Below are 22,381 nucleotides of genomic sequence, written 5' to 3' on the forward strand. Positions count from 1 at the left end.
AAAATCACCACATTCACCATACACTTGCAACTTACTGTTCATACTGGAAAAATAAAAGATTTCCGATCGATGTAAATTATTGACGCTTTCGTTACTTACTAAGCAATTCTTTAAGTAACTGATTAAAGGGGAAAAAATAAAGGGCGTCCTTATCACAGGTTTATGTTTACCCATCTAAACGGCTTTACCTGTACTCGTATATCTGTCTAGTTTTCTAGTTTGCGTTGATTTACTCCGTTCTACTTCAATATTTTAAAAATGACTGATCTGCTTACAATGTTTATTTTTACCCGTAATAAATGTAATTAAACAAGGCACAACTTGACACAACTTCACAAGAAAAACTACAATATCAAGCATCGTTTAAATTCGTCGTGATTTAAAGAAATACTATTATAGTACAAAGTAATCAGTTTTGTTTCGTGACTGAAATAAAGAAGTCGAAGAAAGTACTGTATGCATCTAAAGAATTTTTCTAATTGCATAATTTACTAGAGTGAATTTACTAATTGAGTGAATCATTTTCCATGCATATGTTCAGTTACTATGATGGTGTTATGTTGCAGTTTATGCTGTCTATGCAGTTGCAGGGCCGATCATAGTTGCCGTGCTGTCTAAGGCATGAACTGTCTTCACTCGCATGAACGCCGGGTTCTTGGGTTCGAATCCCACTCAAGGCGTGAATGTATGTGTACGTTTATTCTGTGTTCGTGCTGTCCTGTCTGTAGATAGTGACCTTGCGACGGGCTGATCCACCGTCCAAGGAGTCCTACAGTCTGCAGAAGAGGCCAGGGCCCAACAAAGGGCTGTGGAGCCATTGATGAATGAATGTTGTTGCAGGAGCTTTGGAATGACGACGCTGCCGAGGAGGTGACCGGTTCCCTTCGAGTGATTCACCAGTTTGTGGACATGCCGTCTCAGCAGGCCGAGTACTTCGATCCTGTTTCCCGTACTACAAGATCAGTGAGTATAGAAGTATTTCGGGTATAATGTTTTTTTTATTGCTAGTGGGGTGGGAGTAAGTCCCTTGTACTGCGGCCACATCTGGCCTATTGTACCAGCCCCAAATGATAGGTGAGGGTGATTGTGGAGCAATTGGTGGAATGAAGATTGGCAGGGGAAACCGAAGTACTCGGAGAAAACCTGCCCCAGCGCCACTTTGTCCACCACAAACTCCACTTGACCAGACCCGAGATCGAACCCGGGCCTCCGCGGTGGGAAGCCAGCGACTAACCGCTTGAGCTATGGCGCGGCCCAAAGATATAATATTACTTCATTCACTGCAGAGAGGAAGCACGAAGTACCAGTCAATGTGTATGTCCGGCTAACTCTAATTTTATGTCATGAGACATAACCTAGGCAGAGTATAAGGCAGACAGGATGCAATTGGATGCTGTAGGACAGTGGCAATTTAATGCACAGTTAACGTGCACCTCGTTTATAGCTAATTATCTAAGAAACAAGTCCTTAATTATATGCCGTTATGGAATGCTTTAATTTCCGTCCACAAAAGATATAAATAATCTCTGCTACAAATTGAGTTACCTGCATGTTCTAGCGATCGGTATCATGCGTCTATTTAGGCGTATTCATTTCTATATACTGTGTACTGATCACAAATAGTTCTTAAAACGTTTTATGCTGGTTGTCAAATACACATCAAACGGTATGGTTTCATGTAATTTATTTACCTTTCAGACTAAACAAAAGATAGTAAAAACGAATTCATTGCCACAGGGTAAACCTGAAACAGTTCGTACAGTTGCTATGGAAACCGAACACCATCACCGACTTCATAAAGCCTGCCACTGAAACTTATTAGAATCTGTTTCGACGCAAATAAAAGCTTATTTTCCATATGATTCTCTACAGTAGCAATTTACTTTCCTTGTCTGCTTTTCCACAAAAGTCTTCCAACAATGTTTTCCTAGAATATTGTACGAAAATCTTGGTTTTGCCATGCGTGCTACATGTTCCGCATATATTGTTTAGAGATAGCGTATAAGTTAGAAGATCACTCGCTAGGTGAATCATTCATTCCACTTTACACTTTTGCTGCTAGTACCAATAACATTATTAAGTATTACTAAGATCCCTTGGTGCCTGCCAATTAAAAAATCTGCCCTTTCTCATATACGATTGACCTAGAATACGTTATCTTGGAAAGCAAACCGATTGTTGCTCCCTTGTTGAAAACCAAGCTACAATGAAAACCATCTCACCGGTAAAACCGGTTTCAAGAAAATTATTTCGCTTTTGGGCCCTTAGGGCGTGAACATTTGTTTTCCTGAAGATAGCACCTATGCAGTTTCATTTAGGGATGTGTTCTGCAAAAATTACTGAAATTGAAACAAAATCGTTAGAGGTGTTTTCGAGGAAATCGCCATTTTGTGTCATGGAGTCCATCTAAAGAGCCATTATTTTTGGAGCTGTAATGTTCAGTTTCACCGAGCCCCAGACTAGGATTGATAAACTCCTGAAATCTGACTGTGAATGAAATACGTTGAACCGTTCAGGCACTAGCGAGGGGCGAATTCATGCATGCATACATACATACAGACAGACGGACGGCATACAAAAGCCACTTTTTTCTTGTATTCAAGGGAGCTCAAAGAATGTAAATCCATAGAAATCTTGAGGTGTTGTTTTTCTTCACGATAGCTATATTGTCTCATACACACTTCATATATGAGAAAGTAAAATGGATTACCCATTGTTCACGCTGTTTCACCAGTAAAATGAAATAACTTAACACTGTCGGATAAAGTTGAAAAATTTTCTCGTTGCAAAATAACATTTACGAACAAAGAAATGTCACTGAACCGTGTTTCGCAAATATCACGAACGTCTTTTGCTTCGACGAGCATAGATGAATGCATTTCACAGAAAATGAAGATATACGGATATAGGGCGAGATGGTTGAAGCCGAGCAAATGAAGGCTCTGTTTGAAGGCGCGTCCACATTATTCGTGCTCGTGCGACTCGCTATGCTCGCGAGTAATATGGACGATATAACAAGTCGCGAGACAAGCAAATTTGAAATTTTTAATTTAAAAACTATAGCGGATAAATTAAAATACGACTACAGCCTATACACACTACGAGTAAATATACGGATCCTCACGCGCCGAAGCCTGACGAGCAACTGAAGTAGTGTGGACGAAGATTTACGAGCACAAGTAAAAGCCAGACAAGCCTGGCGAAAATGAGCACGAGTAATGCGGACGCGCCCTGAGAGTGTTGGATCCCTTCATCTCCTAGTGGATCTGATTTCTTTTCGGATACCACAAGAATTGTGGTTACAGCACGCCGATCACACTGGCCGCGCGGTCTAAGGCATGAACCGTCTTCGTCCGCTCGAACGCTGGGGTCGTGGGTTCGAATCCCACTCGAGGTGTCTGTGCGTTTATTCTGTGTGTTGTCCTATGCGCAGGTAGCGGCCTTGCGACGGGCTGATTCTCCGTCTAAGGAGTCCTGCTGACTGCGTACGAGTAAAAAGATCAGGAGACTGTAAAACCAGCCAAGGTCCAACACAGGGCTGTAGAGTAATAATAACAATAATTCAGTTTAGTTTAGTTTAGTTCTTTATTATTTATGTGCCGAGTCAACAGCCGCAAGGCCAATTACAGACAGAGCACAGTGTAGATTCAAGTAATTACATTACGGAGAAACACAACATAAAGTCAAAGACAAATTACAGGCAAGCACTGGAGGAAAACACAATAATGCAGACAAGTAAACAAACAAAAAAACAACAACAACAACAACAATAATAATTTCATTAACATAAATCTAAGTGTTATTGAGAACTGAGAAATGAAACGTATAAATATTTAATTGAGAAATGAAGAGTATAGATTTTCAGAGAGGATAATAATAATAATAATAATAATAATAATAATAATAATAATANGCATGCTAGCCCACGAGCTAAATTGAATCTCATTATAGTCGATGTAAGAGGAAAGAAGGATTAACGTGTTCCACGTGGAACGTTTTGTTCTTGCCTAACTTGAACGATGGAAGTACACATGTTTCAAACCAAATCTACAACGAATTATCGCTGAGTAATCAGGTTAAAACACTGCTCCTCTTGAAGCGCCGTGACAGCTCAGTCAGTATAGACTATCAGCTGGACTACCTACAGGAATTAACTTGCTCGACAGCTCTTGCAAGATTTAAGATTTCCAGTCGACGCATGATGTAACCTGCCTTCCGCATGGCGGCAGTACGCAGAGACTCAAGTTTTCTTTATTACGGTATCTGTTTTGTAGGTCCATGGCTGTCTGCCTGGAATGGGTTACAGCTTCGCAGCGGGAACGACTGATGGTCCAGGGGCGTTTACATTCCACCAAGGCATGAAGACTGAAAACCCGCTGTGGAACGCAGTCCGCAGTTTTCTGGCTCCGCCTTCAGAACGTTACCTGTCGTGTCACGGTGCCAAACCCGTTCTACTTCCTACAGGAGAGGTGAGTACCGAGTCTCACTACGTCATTCGCACCCCCCGAAGGTCACTATTGGACAAATTCGTTGAAGTCTCTTGCTGTCCATTGTATATGCGCATCATAATCATACATGGAAATGAAGAAAATTGGTAGAAAATTCAACATTAATATTGTCACGTATTAGTGACTATTAGACGGCATCTTGATTCGATGTTTAGATTTATTGCACTATACACTCAAATTGTAACTACTCATACAAGTAATACAGCGCTACCGCTAATCTCCGCAATTTACAGTTCACTGCTGTTTCCTAAGTCTATTGCAGCCTCCACTGTCCGTTTCGTGACAGTGGATTTTAACACAGGAACTATAACAGTCTCATTGAAATACACACTCCAAATATCGCGGTACTATAGCACACATAAAGTTTTCTCTTCACAGCCAGACTTTCAAGTCCAGTGAACTGTGATGCCTCAGTTCCTGAATTCAGTTCCTCTGCTCCTTAGCTCATATCCTGGCAGGCTGGCGTCTCGAAACTCATTTGATTCTCAGTTGCCATCTTTTCCCAATCATCTTAGACTGCCCTGTCAGGGCAGCTGCCTAACATTCTCATTATATAGCAGCGGGTAGGCCCCAACAGAAAACTCCGTTTCTATCATCATCCCCAAAATACCTCGATTGTTGCTGGCTTATTCGTTACCGCGGGAACGTGTTTACCGAGATGTTGCCTGGCAGTTAACGTCTACTCTTGCTCCACTATTTCGGCTTTCAGGCATCATGTCATAATATATTGCATTCCATAAATAATCACGCACTGTAACGGAGCTATACAGTGTTCAATTTCAGCTGTAGACATCTTTGTTTCAGAATATGCCTCGTACAGAGTATTCAATCAAGGAGGAAACTTCGCAACACCGCTGACTGGGCCCAACATTCCTCTCAGATTGCTGCTGTAACTGCCGATAACGGAATGAGCCATTTATCAGCGCTATTGACTCATTCTGCTATCAGCAGTTACAGCAGCAATCTGTGAGGAATATTGGGTCCGGTCAGCGGTGTTGCGAAGTTTCCTCCTTGATTGAACGCACTGTAGTTCATACTAAGACTATCAAAATTATGGTATATGGAGGATGGAGGTTTGTAACTAACCACTAGTTAAATTTACATTAAGACGAAAGTCTGATCTAGTTGGCTTCTGACTTACACCTGTATTGAGAGAGTGCCCAGTTGGGTCGGGACACCGACTGTCCTGACTTAAATGTTAGTGGTTCCATCGAGAACCTCTTAAGTAAGTGCTGGGTCACAACCACTTCCTTCCATGTCCTTTCGAATTGTTTATTCTGCGTATACAGCATTATCATTCGACGCTATGTTGCCTGAGTTACTAACAGTGAAGGCGCCATAGCTCAAACGGTTAGTCGCTCGCTTCCCACCGCGGTGGCCCTGGTTCTAGCCCGGGTCTCGTCAAGTGGCGCTGGGGCAGGCTTTCTCCGAGTATTTCGGTTTCCCCTGCCAATCTTCATTCCACCAATTGCTCCACAACCACCCTCACCTATCATCTGGGGCTGGTACAATAGGCCAGAAGTGGCCGCAGTACAAAGGGACTTAGTCCCACCCCACTAGCAATAAAAAATACTAACAGCGTCGTTAAACAAACCACGAATGAAATGTGGAAATGTTTAAATGTGAAAATCGTAAAAAGATAGCGCACAGAAACTTTTATTCATTAGTCTACAGAAATAAGCGAATTCTAACTGCAGCATATGAAAGTTTTTTTTATAATCACATGACTCTGAACAATGGGACAAGAGTGGACTGGCGGGGTGAATGTCAGTCGAAATTCGCTTCGTGAAAGGCACAGTTCATTGTACTGTTTTCGGGTATGAAAAGTTGATAGAATTAAATAACAAATTTTGTTCAGAACTATAGAAGGAACTCCAACGAAATGGAAAATAAATGAATTCTGAATTAATTTTTCTCAAAGAAAGACGCACAGAAACATATATACACAAAAGTAACAAACTGGAACTCTCACAAGAGACAGTCCAGCTACCGAGACCCTTCCGCATGAGAGCTCCAGGTCCCACTGACCCGGTGAAGGGTAGGCAGGACTTATTAGCCATGACAGGAAACCTTAAGGGAGAAAAATCTTGGTCATCCAAGACAGGTGGTTTTCCGACAGGCTGGTAACATGCTGAAGTAAAGGAAAGTTACTCGTAATTCTCTAATTCTCTCGAAAACCGAAAAGCCGTGGGGATTCGTTGCGCTGACCACGCGACACCCTCTATCCACAAAAGTTGGCACTAAACTTCGCCGACAAGCGGCGGTCGCTCGGTCGGTATAGTTCGCTTGCGGATTAAAATCACGGAGTTCTTTTTTTATTTTAATCCCTTCAGAAGAATTAAGAACGTCAATAGTACGACGTATGTAATTGTGTCGCCAGTAATTATTAACTAGCGCAAATAATTAATTTAATTTGGCCATTTGGGATCCAGCGGATTTCATACAAGTGGCGGCGTAAGTCTGTTACAGCACCCCCTGCTGTGACACTTCACTTCCTGTGGCGCGCGCTTGGGAAGCTAATCATTGCTGTGTATCCAATACATCTAGAAGTCAAAGGTCATGCTGGGTATGATCGCCTGTTACACTCTTCGCAAACTTCAGAAGACCTAGTCATGAGGAAGTCTGAGTACATGTGTCAGTATCATTACATACGTCATTACAGAATTTTACATTTGTCACCACGAACATTATACCTCCTCCTCCTCCTCTTCTCCTTCGCTTTTTGTTGCTCCCAGTTGGAGCATAGAGCATCCGTGAAACGCTTCGTTTCACTTCAAGTTCTTAATCAAAGACAGTTGGTAGGACTCCTTGGACGGAAGATCAGCCCGTCGCAAGACTGCTACCTAACACGAACTCAGAAGAAACAGTCGTCCATGCCTTGAGTGGGATTCGAACCGATGATCCCAGTGTTCGAGCGAGCGAAGACCGCCTGAGACCGCGCGGCCTCTGTGATCGGCATATGCATCACTGCCGGTACCTAAGTGCAGAAGGCTGAGACAAGCGGCAGGCCCATAAGCAGTAGGTCTGTCATATCTGGTCTTACAAATGCCATTACTTCGTTCAGAGGACCCAACCGCAATACGTCTGTGACTAGGGAATGTTATATGCCACTCTCAAACGTTACAGCTGCCGCTGCCTGAACCCAGAAGACAAGCGTCGGCCTGAGCGGTATACCCGTACCTGCCACTGCTCGAGTTCCTGAAGACCGAGTCATGGCACTTCCCAGTTGCAGTATAACCGTTACGTCTGATGTGGTAGAGACCAGCACCTAAATTTACATTGCTTTTCGATTTATTTCAAAGTATTTAATGCACTGACACTCAGACTTGTATCCTCAAACTATCTTATCTCAATTGTTGTATTCATATGAGTGTTTCTTTCAGGTTTATTGTGGTAAGGTAAAAGGTAAAGGTGCCTCAGTACTTAACTAAGTAAGCACTACGCCATGAAGGCGTATGGGGGAGTGGATATACGTATATATCCACGTTTTCTTGAAATTTGTACTAGTTGGTGAGTTGTCAGCTTCACGCCCCTGCCGCTTTACCCCCGAGGGAAGAGTTCCCGGTACCAATTGGATAGGAGGTTGGGTGGACCCCAGAGCCAGTCTGGACGTCGTAGAGAAATGAAAATTCTTGACCCTACTGGGACTCGAAATTCGACCCCTTGGTCGTCGAGCCAGTAGCCGGTCGCTATACCGACTGAGCTATCCCGGCCCCTAGGTTTATTACGAGACGTGTTAATTCATATATTTCAGAATTAAAATTCATATACTTCACGGGATAAAAGGTTACAGTATTGAATGTATTTGGGTTCTGTTGTGTCTCTTGGGATGTGCCACGAAATTTATGCACGTGACAGTGTATTTTGTATTGATTTTTCTTGCTGTAGCCGAATTAAGACGTGACTTCTCAGCGCAGAGTTCTTTACATGCTGCAGCATTCTTTTCGTATCGACTTTGCTCCTTTGAGCATTGTCAGTAGTTAAACGTACGTCACGCATTCATTTCTATCAATGCTTGTGACACAGCATCACACCGCAATTTTATACGTTTTGTAGTTTACATATGACGTAGGGAAATAACGTCGCTGTAACACACAAACATGTTTCAATTACAATACACATGAAATACACGACAAGAACGGGGTCACTGATTTTCCATTAAAACGCAAATTTTCATTAAACATTAAACATGTTTGTGTTCGCGGTAACGTGGACAGCGCTTTTGATAAAGCATAACAAGTGTACTTTACGGAAAGCGAAACGTATTCGAAACAGTTTATCATGTGAATTTGATGAGATATACACAGAAATGTATTCGGGCTTAATGCATTCAAATTTGAGACTGTGCACGAAATTTACGCGTGGAAAAGTTCTTATAACGAAACTTCAGAATTCCAATCTTCATCCTAATCTGAAGAGGACTAAAAATAATCAGCATCCGAATGTTCACTGTTTTTTTAAATTCGCTTAGTGGGGGGTGGAGTCCAGCTGGGTCCACTCGGCACGGCGGCCACTGATTGGCCTATTGTACCTGCCCCGGGTACAATGGAGAATTTGGTGGAATGAAGATTGGCAGAGGAAACCGAAGTACTCGGAGAAAACCTACCCCAGCGCCACTTTGTCCACCACAAAAGCCACTTGACCAGACCCGGGTTTGAACCTGGGCCGCCGCAGTGGGAAGCTAGCGACTAACCGCCTGTGCTATGGCGCGGCCGAATGTTCACTTAGGGCCTGAAGTAAAAGTGGCCCTTAAAGTAGCCTATGAGGCGCAATGAAGTCTCTTCATGTAAAGTACTAGGGACGCCATGTGGCACTGTTCACAGCATCTAAAGGGACTTAAAATATGAAAGCAGTGTTTCATTAAGGCAATTAAAATTAGTCAACAAACAGAATGAAAATGGACCTACAAAATATAGCATATATCTTCCACAGGGTCTCACTGTTTCATCCAAATCAGTGCTGTTACTTCAGAACAGGCTTTCGTAAGAAGACTGACCTCATAAATAATGCCTGCTTTTAGAAACGTACGTAAAACATGCGGATTTTTTATTGCTTCTTATGTTTTCCATAGTACTGCTTCGTAACCTTTTGTCTGTAAATAAATTATTCTTTTATTCGTGTTACTACCACTTGGAGCCGAGGGCATCCGTGAAACACTTCAGTTTCTTAACCTAAGACAGTCGGTAGGACTCCTTGGACGGGGGATCAGCCCTTCCCAAGGCAGCTACCTAAAACAAACATAGAATGAACACAATCAGACATCATGCTTTGAGTAGGATTGGAACCCACGATCCCAGCGTTCAAGCGGACGAAGACATTTCATGCCTTAGACCGCGCGGCCACTGTGATCGGCTGTAAATAAATTAAACTGGGTTAATCAAAATTAAAATAAAAATTCCTTTATTTTTAGAAATCTCATGTCTTTTTTTCGGTGTCCATGTTTAGTTCATTCTTCAAAGTTTCCGGGTAAAATACTTGAAAACAGAAAGTACGTAGGACACCATTTTGACCGCAGGCACTACAGTACTACTGAATAACAACACTGACTATATACAGCACCCCGCAAAAACGTCGCTCACTTATTCACTTCGAAAATACGTTGGGACTGTAAATGCAATCCACCGCATATAAAATAGAGAAATACTTTTTCTTAAATATGTATGGATCAATTAATTTGTCAGGAAAACACAGCCCTTGTATTGTTGGCCGCGTGTGTGTTGCGGGCGTTGCCTAGCATTGGTCATATGCTTCACAGAATGAAGTGTATATAAACCTCAAACGATTAACGGTCGTTCAGAATTTCAGATGATTCAATTGGAGGACGGACTTAAAGGGCACGAGAGTTTCTGAAGACTAATCACCACACACCTCTCCAGAATCCCCGCAGTTTGAGGGGTGTGCACTAGACCAGCCTCACTTGCTCCCACGCATGCGCGTATGTCACGCTCAAGTGTTCAGAATTCTGTGAAATTATTTCTTTGATCGAGCGAACCCACAAAATCACAAAACGATAATACACTTGTAGTACGTAATTATGCAACACGCGATTTCCTGAGCTAAAAATAAAATATTTACACAAAAGCAAATCCAGACAGTGCCATAGCTCAGGCGGTTAGTCGCCGGCTTCCAACCGCGGCTGCCTGGGTGCGAGCCCAGGTCATGTCATATGGGATTTGTGGTGGACAAAGTGGCAATGGGGGAAGGTTTTCTGCGAGTACTTCGGTTTCTCCTTCCACTTCGTATTCCTCCGAATGCTTCACATCCATCATCATCATCATCATCTATCATCCGGGGCTGATACAATAAGACAAAACAGTGGCCGACGTACCAAGTGGACCCANTCACTGAGCACTGGAAGGAAAGTTACTGCTGACTGCGCTGAGGTTCGAAGCGTGTGGCGAGTTACCGGCCCTGTGTCGTCCCCAGTCCGGAGGAACAGTGTGTTCTGCTTCGTCATGTTCCCCTCGCTCGGTACCGCTACCATCATAGTTCTCCGGCTCATCAGAGCTCTGCGGCCGCTCCATTACAGCAAAGTGGGAATACTTCGGGGTGGGGGGTTACGTGCTGGTTTCTGTCAGTGATAGAGGAGGTAACGATAATATCAGGAGAAGAAGTACGAACAGCGCAGTTGCAGATCCGTTGGAAAACATTAACCATTACTTACCATGAGATTTACTGATATATCACATGGCATTTTCAGTGTGACATCACTTGGCTGCCCACTGCATTTCCTCTTTGGGTGCCAACAGTATTATTATAAGGTATAACAGGCCGTGGAGGCCTACAGGGTAGTGAAACGTCGAGGCTCCCACATTTTCTAGACAACTGGCTCAAAGATGAGATGGCGGTGAGGTCAGTCTTGCGACCCGACCGCCCTGGCAAAAAAATCCCTGGTACTCATGTCTGTCAGAGGCTCGATAGACCCCAGAGACATAGCGCGGCTGGAAGAATTAGGTACTTATAACTTAAGTCACTATCGCGGCGTCCCGGGTCCGATCCCAGGTCAGGTCATGTGGGATCTGTGGTGGGTCATGCGGCAGTGGAGCAGTTTTTCTCCGATAGCTTCAGTTTTCCCTACCACTTTTCATTCCACCGACTGCTCCATATTCTTTTATCATGCGGAGATGTGACATGAGTTCACTAGGGGCCAGCATACCAAGTGGACAATAAAAAGTAAATATAACTTACTTTTTACAGGTGGGACACTAAAAACGAATGTTTTTACGACTAGTGCCAACAAAGCAAATTTTCCACGCTGTCTCCCTCGTACGCCGCTGTCAGAAAAGTAGCAACACATGCCTTTAGGGTTGTCCATACGACGCTCCAAAGTAACAAACTGTAGTTGCTTAAGATGTGTTTCAGGGTAAGCAAGTTTATTCTGAACGAACGATTTCTCTTTTGGCAAGATGGATTTCCCTTTCGAGTGGCAGCCTCGTGTTGTGTCTACGCAGCTGGCTCTCATAGGCACCGTGGCAATGGCCTGCGTGCCTGGAGAGTTTACTACAATGTCAGGACGGCGGCTGAGGGCCGCAATCAGCGAGAGCGTCGCAGGACTGGGGGGCCCTGGCATCTCGCAGGTCATTGTGGCTGGTCTCTGCAATACTTACAGTGATTACATCACGACGCCAGAGGAGTATGAGGTACAAGTTAAAATGCTATTCTTTCTGAATACGTCAAAACTTCATTTCCTTTGAGTGCCCTCTATCTTGGTCCCTCCCCTAGGAGGCCAACACAGGATGAGCGTTTGAGAACAGTATGAAGAGTAATGTTCAGATCTACGAAGGTTGAAGTGACAGGAGGACGGAGAAAACTGCACAGTAAGGAACTTACATGTGCTCTTCATATAATGTTGTTAGGACAATTAAAAGGTAAAGCTGTCCCTGTAACAGGCCGTGAAGACCCATATGTTTGTGAGACGTCGAGGCTCCCACGTTTTCTAGACTATTCGGCTCACAGATGACGGTGCGGTTGTCAGCCTTACGCGCTGGCCGCCTTTTACGGCCCCCGGGAAGATTCCTGGTACTCATTTGTGTTAGAGGCTGAGTCGCCCCAGTGCCACAGTGCGGCTGGAATGCTTAGGTAAATTGAAAAAAAAATCCAATTAACTAATCGGGACTCGACCCATGACCTTCTGGCTTGTAGCATATTGCCTCAACTAACTACGGTACCGCGTGCCCGAGGGTAATTAAAGCAAGGACTCTAATGCGGGGGAGCACGTAGCACGCATCGGAAAGTATGGGCTGGAAGTCTTAACGCAACAAATAACTTGGAAGACATAATCGTAGATGTCTAACGGGCCCAACTAAGTAGGTTTATCCTTCCCTATCCACCTGAAAACGGAGACAGATCCAGTCTCCGAAACGTCGTGGTCCTTTATCTTTTACATACTAGACGATGGATGAAGTCCAAAATAAGCCAAAAGAAGTATAATCATTCTAGCTAAATTCTATAAGAAAAAAATTCGTTGCAGCCCAAACATGCCAGACCATATAGATTGACGCACTTCTAGGAAAACAGGCATTATAAACTGTTACCAAAATTTATTTTTGTTCCTTATGATTTCTACAGGTCCCCCTTTCAACAACATCTAACATTTTCTGGTTGTAATTCTGAAATTTCTTTTAAATGCAATACATTTTCTCGGGCAGTCAACCGAATCATGATGAAACGTACATTTCCAGCGTTTCGGAGACTGTCATTGTCTCAGTCATTAGGGATTCAAGACTCATGTCTTTCTGATGAAAGACGGTGAGAGTTTGCGAAACGTTATAAATCTTTTCCGTCTTCACACGGTCGATTGCCTGAGAAGACTGTATTGCACTTATTCGCCGTGGGAGCTTCAAAGCTTATATCGTCTTATTGACATAATTTGGGGGTTCTTCATGACTTATAGGACATGGTTCTGGATTGGATGATTGGATTTGTTAACACCTTATTCACACAACTCGGAACTACAGGCAATTACAGAGCTATCGCTATTTCCATACTTTACAGTCCACTGTTACACCCACTAGTGTCCTCAGTCTTCACTAGTCCTATCCTGGCAACGGATTTATAACAGCCTCACTGTCACTTCAAATCAAACATGGAGTCTTCTTTTCACAGCCTAATTCCTTTGTAGCCATTATTCTGCAATAGCTAATTCCAGAGATTGGACTCAATTCAATTCCTTAACTCTCAAGCTGATATTCCTGAGGCAGGCATCGCGAAACTCAACTCTTCACTTCATGTTATGCTGCGAAACACTCCTTTATAACCACTATGCGGACATCGCAGAAAAAACAGACACTGTTGTTAAGGAGGCGTGCTTACTGATCCGTTGCCTAGAAGTGGATGTTCTAATGCTGAGTGCGTTTGCTTCTGCGGGAATATTTACCGAGTTGTTGCCTAGCAATGGGTATACACGTCACAGTATGAATGCTATGTATGTATTTTATATATGCTTTGCATCTTCATTTTATTTAAGCGCCTGTTTCGTGAGGACCCCAGCAGGGAAATATTTCCTTCAAGACCCAAGAATCGCCTCATACTTTCAAACGGCAACTCCTTCCATCTTCTGGGATATATCGCCACGTAATCCGTTGAAAGACAATCGACTTTTCGATGGAAAATATTACAAGAAGCCAGTATGAAGCAGGTAGCAAGGTTTTAGTTACTGCCTACTTCATGCTGGTTTGTCTAACATTTCAACCCTGATGACGGAGGCGAGATGTTCCCCCGAAACGTAGCTTGACTACACGGCGTTACATTCCAGAAGATGAAACTCTTCATAACCACTGCTCACTGCTGTGTGAACCATAACTCCTACATCCTTGCATTTCTGTTGCATGTTTTGTTAGCCAACTGTACTTATTTGGAAAAAAAAATAAAAGTGGACTTATGACATTACAGTGCTGTGTCTGTGTGTCTGTGTATCCCCGTTATCAACTTCTGAATGCTTGAACCGATCTGTATGAAACTTGGTATGTATATCATGGCACCTAACCCCATCTGAACGGCGCATTTCATAAAGCCCTTCCGTCAGTTTCTGTGTCTGTATGCGTATTCCCATATCATTGCTAGGAAACGGTTCGGTAAAAACGATACCGCTGCAACGAATACACGCGCAGCAACAAAGAACTGTTGGACGCGTCGTTTTGTATGCGGTCCGTGTCGTGTCCAGAGAAAGTAGGCGATTAGTTCTTCCTAGAGGTTCTCGTTTTGTTAACTTCCTCCGTGGGGTACAGTCTTATTTCGAAGCCACAAGTAGTCCTTCAGTCAGCCAGGAGCTTCCCCGCCTTCTACGGAACTTGAAGGTTCGTTATCATGTTCACAAGAACCCACCACTGCTCCCTATTCTGAGCCATTTGAATCCGCCATGTATCCTCATATACCATTTATTTATGGTCCATTTTAGCGGCCTCCGTAGTCTAGGGGTAACGTTCCCACCTCATGACTCAAGGTACGCGGGTTCAAACGCGGCGGAGGATGTGGAATTTTTAAGGGCGGAAAAATTCAGGGAACAAGTCCTCCAGGAGGGACTTTAAGTCGTGGGTCCCGTGTCGTAGATTTAAGATCCTCATGTCTCTAGGAGACCTCTGAGTTAAATTAGGTAACAATTTCCCGCCCAAGTAGTTTCCAATGCCTCTGGTAGATGGGGGAAAATATCAGGTACCGACGGCCGACCTCGTTGGCTGAACGGGGCTGATAGCACGCACCAGTACCGGTAGGGTATGGGGACAGTAGAAATTAAAGGGGGACGCACAATGGACCAATAACTGGTCTAAGTGCATGGGGAAACCCACCCCTCTAATAATAATAATAATAATAATAATAACAATAATGGTCCATTTTAATACGATCTTCCAACCTCGGCCTCTTCCCTTCAGGGTTCCCGATTAAAACATGGCATGCATTTATCGTATGGCCCAGTGCGTGCTGCATGGTTAGCTTATGCCAACGTAGAGAAGAGCACAGATTATGACTCTTCCTGGAGACACCTGGAGCCTTACACTCGATAACACATGAATGAGTAGTGAGGTCCATCAAGTGTAACAAGTTTAATAGAATATAAAACATGTAAAGTATTTCCTTATAGCTAGTATTGGCTGCGCACTCTGGTGGTGGCGGTAATGGCCGAAACTTCAATATTCTCCAACTAAACTTCTTACACTTGCTGGACTTTACTATCTATTCATGTACAGACTATGAAATTTCTCATTAGCCAAAATACAGTTTATTATCGAAAATAATGTTTAAATATTAACGATTATATTTAGTAGCTGTAGAAAAAAGGAATGTAAATCCTAAAATATGGATATTAAAATATATAATTAGCCTCTTGATGCGTAGCCTCCCGTAACAAGTAGACTCTTTCTGGACTTATTCTGAACCGATTCTTTGATGTTATGGGCTACAAATGTTCGCCACTGTCATTCAGAAAGTTCGGTATTTTATCATGCGCTAAACGACATGTCCAGGAATGCCAACAGTTTTGTGAATTATTACAATAGCCAAACTGCGACCAATGTAACAACTGCTGGACCTTTAAGTAACAGAAATTGTAGAAAGTTGGGCTGCTATTTATATACACACTGCCTGCGTATAAATGGCTTTGGAGAGAATTTCTTGACTCTCTTCAGTAATGTCCTTTTTTATTTTTATTTTTGCAGGTTCAGAGATACGAAGGTGCATCGACAATCTATGGTCCACACACTTTGACATTATACCTCGCCCAGTATCGTAAACTCGCTTCGGCATTGGTCAGGGCAAGTATAATGATGATGATCATGATGATGATAATAATAATATAATAATAATTCTATTTAATTATGTGCCAAATTAACAGCCGAAAGGCCAACTACAAAGTGAGCATGAGTTAAGAAAACAGGAGAGAAAAATAAATAAATTTATATAATTTGAATAATAATAATTCCAGTAACATAAAATCAGAGTTATCGCTGAAAAGCAAGAACAGCAATATATTGTGACATGACAACTGAAAAGCGGAACAGTGTCACACCTGAAAATACATATATTTACAGTAAAAAAGTAAAGCTATCCCTGTAACGGGCCGTGAAGGCCCATAGGGTTGTGAGATGTTGAGGTTCCCACATTTTCTAGACAGTCGGCTCATAGATGGCGGTAAAGTTGTCAGCCTTATGCGCCGGCGGCCCTTTGCCCCCAAGAACATTCCTGGTACTCATTTCTGTTAGAGGCTGAGTCGACCTCAGGACCATAGTAAATACACGCACGATTAATATTTTAATGATTGGAAGAACGGGACTATTATAAAATTTGAGAGCAACAAACAGTTCAAGTTTTAAATATGTCAATATATAATAATGATTTCATTAAATTCAATCCAATTGTTTATTTATTTACATTCTTACGCAACAGCCCGAAGGCCAGTTTTAAAATAAACACGAGCAGAGAAACAAATAAAACAAACAAAGGAGCTTGGACAATAATAAAATGAAATTTGCTTAACAGCGCCAGCCATGGTGCGGTGAGAAAACAAAAAATGTACATCTGTTCATATTGCGTAGGGTGAATGTTTTAAAATGGAGAAAGTAACCTTATAGAATGTGATTAAGAGAAACAGTTTTGGCTCCAAATACGTCGAAGTCATTGCAAGTAAGATTGATGATGATGATAACAATAATCACGATTAGACTTTGGCCTTTGTCCTGTTCCTGTTTCAGGAATTACATTGTTTCTTTCGCATTTTTGTTATGCGTTACTCTTTGGACTATACTGTCAGCAGTTTTGTAACATTTATCGTCCGTCGCTGTGAATTCCACGAGAGTTCTGAGGAAGTTCATTTCTCTCGATTCTTTTATCTTATTTTCCGTTCATTGCATCCAGCATTCGGACACATACAGCGAACTAAATCTAATTAATGTTATCTTACTCGTGAAAGGCACACAAAGGCTAATGGGGACTTTAATTGGACTTTAACGGAATGCTTTGATGTTGAATTCCAGTGCAAATATAAATGATGCTGGTTTACATCTCGAATGTTAATTTTTCTTCTCTTTATATGATTCACATGGCTAATGCGTAGGGTCGGAACGTATCTGTGATGCCACATATCAGCAGTCTATTTTATATACATGTATTGTCTGACGACGTTTAGATTGGGAGTTATTTTTTTTTCATTGGCGCTACAGCCCTCATTTGGGCCTAGGCCTACCTCCATGAAACTCTCCGTTTCACTTCGGGTTTACTAGATCTTAGACATACGGTAGGACTCCTTGGGCGGGTGATCAGCTCGTCTCAAGGCCTCTACCTGTAGTCAAACATAGAAAAACACACACAAACATCCATGTCCTGAGTGGGATTCGAACCCACAATCACGGCTTCCGAGCGAGCGAAGACAGTGCATGCCTTAGACCGCTCGGCTACCGTGACCGGCATGTTGGAAGTTATACAGCGCAAAATTATAGGATAATTACTAGAAAATTAGTTGGAAATGGTGTGAAAGGAAGCAATCGCGGCCTAATTTGAGGCATTACCCCGGAATTTGTTTGAAGTGCCTGAAGAAAATCATGAAAACACCTGTCATTATAGCGGTTGTCAGGGCCGAGATTTAAACCAGGGACAACCAAAATAGGAAGCGGTATTAGCAGCCACTCAACATAGGTGTTTCGTTTACTATTATTCAATTATGCGCCTATTTAACTAAATAAATAATTTAATTATTTACACTTCTTAATTATTAGTTGTTAAGTATTAAATTTATTCATTGTTAATGTATACACACACAGACGTACACATATTCTCGCGGCATAATGGTTCTGTGATTATACTAATTGAATGGTTACTGCCTAAGTGACACAAGTCGCCTTGTTTTGTTTTGCTTTTGACTTGTGTAAATGTGTTTGTTTAGTTTGTCTCTGCTCGTATATAATTGGCTTTTCGACTTTTCATCTGCTCGGTAAGCATGTAAATGAATAAGAAATTGATGAAAGCAGTTTTCTGGGATGTGGCGCCGTATAGATATAGTGTTAACCGACGTTTCGGAGGAACGTATCGCCTCCATCTTCAGGGTAGAAGACAAGAAGAAATCCGCGAGCGAATGAGCGTGAACAGGTGCTACACATCTGTGGCGATACGTTTCTCCGAAACGCCGGTTAACGCTATATTTACACGGCGCCACATCCCAGAAGACTGCTTTCATCATAGTCACCGCCGTGAAGACCTCAAATCTTACAAGTAAGAAACTGAATTAGCAGCAGCAGCAGCAGCAGTAACACTGTGTAACAGTGAATGTAATTATTGAGAAGTTCTCTGTGTATGTAGGGCTCCGCTCTGGACCCAGGACCGAGCCCTCCGGACCTGTCCGACGATCTGGTGTCCTTCGTAACTCCAGTGATCTTTGATATGCCCATTTGGAACCATAAGTTTGGAGATTGCATAGAGCAGCCTGTGAGAGTGGCAGAGCCTGGAGTCACCGTTACAGCCAAATTTGTAAGCAACTAATAATAAAACATTACAAACTGTGGCAACCCGAGAAAAATGAAAACCCTCAATAAATTTTAATTAAATTTAGTTTTAGGAGGAAAGTTTTATACTGTGGTTGTTGGATTAGTATTGGGAACGTCTCTCTCGATTAACTAGAACCTCAGCTTATGTGGAGATTAAAATTGATGAGATTTATCAACGATGATTTATCGTGGATTTATTCTTCTGTAGTCTTCTATTATTTAATGCTGTTTTAAACTATTTGCATCAAATAACGTCAAATTATATGAAGACTCGTAAATAATGAATTGTCAAGGATGCAGTAGGAAGCAGTTGTAGCATACTTTAGGAAACTGTCTTTGTATTTGCGTAGATCGACTAAGATAAACCACGAGAAAAGTTAGTAAGGCTAGCCTCATCTTCCTTGTTTTGGTGGGCTATTTTATGGTGCCCTCAGTGCTGGAGATTACGTATGATGTTAGATGAATTCGAAATGGTTTGGAGGTGGTCATGATCAAAGTTGGTTTCTCTCCCCGCACTTGTCGGGAGCGAATGAGGAAAACTACTATCGGGATAGCCGGTGTCTCGGCCGAGATTTGAAGTGAAAATTTCCGGAATACAAGTCTATAATGTTACTGCTAGATCATCTTGCTCGGTTCGAGACTCATAATAAAAAATGTACTGTAAATGCAATCCAGATATAGACTTTATTGTTTGTATCCAGTTGGAACTGTAGCATTGACACGCCTCTTTGTGAAAGAGCTACTGCTATGTGCAACTCGTGATAATTGAATAAAACCCACAGTAGTAATATGAACTACCTACCTACTTACCTACCTATCTATCCACCAATCCATCTATCCGTCCATTTTAGTTCCTGTTGCTCCCGCTTGGAGCATAAGGCATCGGTGAAACGCTTCTTTTCCTTTCAGTTTCTTAATCTAAGTAGGTAGGAGACCTTGGATGGGGGATCAGCCAGTCGCAAGGCCACTTCCTACACAAACAGAATAAACGTAAATAAACATCCATGCCGTGAGTGGGATTTGAAGTCACGATCTCAGTGTTCGAGCGGGCGAAGACATTTGATGCCTTAGACCGCGCGGCCACTGTGATCGGCCAGTCATATAATACAGTGTATTAGTAAAGTAAAGTAAAGCTCTCCCTGTAACAGGCCGTGAAGGCCCACAGGGTTGTGAGACGTTAAGGGTCCCACATTACCTTGACAATCGGCTCAAAGATGGCGGTATTAAATAATATAAATATAGCAAAAGCGCCTAACCCATAATATAAGATGAGTAAAAACACGGTCATAAATTAACCTAAACTGACGCTATCAACTGCATTCATCTTCATCATGGCGGCATCATGACTACAAGGGACGTTATGCTACAGGGTAGTCCAGTAGCTTATATAGGCAACAGTTCCATAAAACAGTATAATTCTTTGTATTCTAGAAGGCCAAGTTTCTGTGCAGGGAACATACCAGTTCAAACAAAATTTACATGTTAAATTCTTGTTATAACACTTGTTCGACATAAAATTAAATAAGAAGTAAATAATGCTACTATGAATTGTAATTCCTATGCACTTAATTTTTATCAGGAAAACATGGATTTAGCAGTATAATGTACGTACGGGTACGTAGCGTTGCGCGTTACGTCACCGCGGAGGGGAGGGAGGGGAGCGCTGACTCACCCGCCGCGTCAGTGCNAGCTACTATGAATTGTAATTCCTATGCACGTAATTTTTATCAGGAAAACATGGATTTAGCAGTATAATGTATGAACTGTTATTAGTTCTTTAGGCACCAGTTACATGTGTAATAAGCAAAACTTTTCGTCAAAGAGGCATTCAGGACGCATGTTGCCAGGAATGGGCTACACCTCTACACGTTTCTTCTAAGATATTGATAACTCGAATCCCAGTTACATGTGTGTGTGTGTGTGTGCGTGCTTGCATATGCTGGCTACACACTTTGAGGTAAGTTGCGTGAAATTTCAAAACGCCAATATACAGTTGTGAAGAAGTTTAACTGAGTAAGATTTCTGGACGTTGAAAGTTTAGAACTACCCTCACACATTTTTTTCGGGGAAAGTGTTACCAGCAGTTCTTATGCCATGCAGGTTGCAGCACATCCAAGGAACAACCTGACACTCGGGGCCTCTTACCTGACAGTTGAACGCTTCGAGGAGGGGTCCGGTAAGTGGAAGATCGTAGCTACGGACGCGAACTGGGAGACTAGGTAAGGACTTTGCAGTGCAGCGAGATTAGAAATTAAAAAGCTTTGTTAATTTATATGAAAGTGCAAGTGAAATAGTTAAAACTATCGCTATAATAGGCTGTGATGGCCCATCGGGTTGTGAGACGTCGAGGTTCCCATATTTTCTAGACAGTCGACCCACATATGGCGGTGAGGTTGTCAGCCTTACGCGCTGGCCGCGCTTTACCTCCAGGAAGATTCCTGGTACTCGTTTCTGTTATAGGTCGAGGCGATCCCAGGGTCATAATGCGGCTGGAAGATTAGGTCAATTGAAAAAATTCAATTACCTCATCGGGAATCGAACCGCGACCTTCCGGCTTGTTGTACGAACTACGCCACCTCGTGCCCCCCACTTGAAAATGCAAGTGTGGATGTGAAACCAATTAACCCTGTCGTACAGGGTTACAGCAACACTCGGGCAACTGACAGGCGAGCTTACCAAGAAATTCAGGCTTATGGAATATATTACCTTGCTCACAAGGCCTGACATTGCACTATTTCTCGTGTGACACATCGGTTTAGTGTCTTCACTAAGTAACTAACCTTCTGAAGCTAATTCTTCAGCTGGTCAAGAAACTCTCGCCTCTACTGAACCCGAACGTGTCTGATCCTCTTCAAAAAGCACGGCGCCGGTCCCTGTTCTGAGCCAGATAAATCCAGCCCACACCATCATATGAAGTTCTTTAAGATCTATTTTAATGTTGTCCTGCCATCTAATCTAGGTCTACGAAGTGATCTTGTCTCTTCAAGTCTCACGACAAAATTCTGTAGTCATTTCTCAGTTTCATGTGACTGGCTTGTTCTCTTCGATATGAGTACCGTAACAATAGCTGCAGGAATGAGGTTCTCACAGCGGTGGTCATGAAGAGAGCCATCATCTGGGATATAACGCCGTGTAGTCCGGTTAAAGTTAACCGACGTTTCGGAGGAACATATCGCCTACATATTCAGGACTGAAGAGCAAACCAAGCAAGAAAACACCAAGCTTTTGCTTGCTGCCTGCTTCATGTTAATTTCTTACTTGGCTTGTTCTTCGACCCTGAATATGCAGGTTGAATGTTCCTACGAAACGTCTGTTCACTTTAAGCGGACTACACGGCCTTATGTCCCAGAAGATAGAACTCTTCTAATAATATTTGTTGAAGAAAAACTTCACTCTGTATTACCC

At 42.6% G+C, this 22,381-nt stretch overlaps 1 protein-coding gene across 1 annotated transcript in view; it reads left to right on the top strand.

Annotated features, from left to right (window-relative positions):
• Positions 1–566: 566 nt before the first annotated feature.
• Positions 567–22,381, top strand: part of LOC111872783 (neutral ceramidase) — a gene marked incomplete at its 5' end in the record, with an annotated part of 45,314 nt that continues 23,499 nt past the window's right edge. Inside the window, 7 exons of the mRNA XM_023866947.1 lie at positions 567–619; positions 841–963; positions 4,275–4,469; positions 11,915–12,148; positions 16,160–16,255; positions 18,792–18,959; positions 21,077–21,195. Of these exons, the coding sequence (XP_023722715.1) occupies positions 567–619; positions 841–963; positions 4,275–4,469; positions 11,915–12,148; positions 16,160–16,255; positions 18,792–18,959; positions 21,077–21,195 (988 nt within the window). The remainder of the gene's footprint in view (positions 620–840; positions 964–4,274; positions 4,470–11,914; positions 12,149–16,159; positions 16,256–18,791; positions 18,960–21,076; positions 21,196–22,381) is intronic.

Source organism: Cryptotermes secundus, unplaced genomic scaffold (genome assembly GCF_002891405.2).
Source record: "Cryptotermes secundus unplaced genomic scaffold, Csec_1.0 scaffold79, whole genome shotgun sequence".
NCBI lineage: Eukaryota > Metazoa > Arthropoda > Insecta > Blattodea > Kalotermitidae > Cryptotermes > Cryptotermes secundus.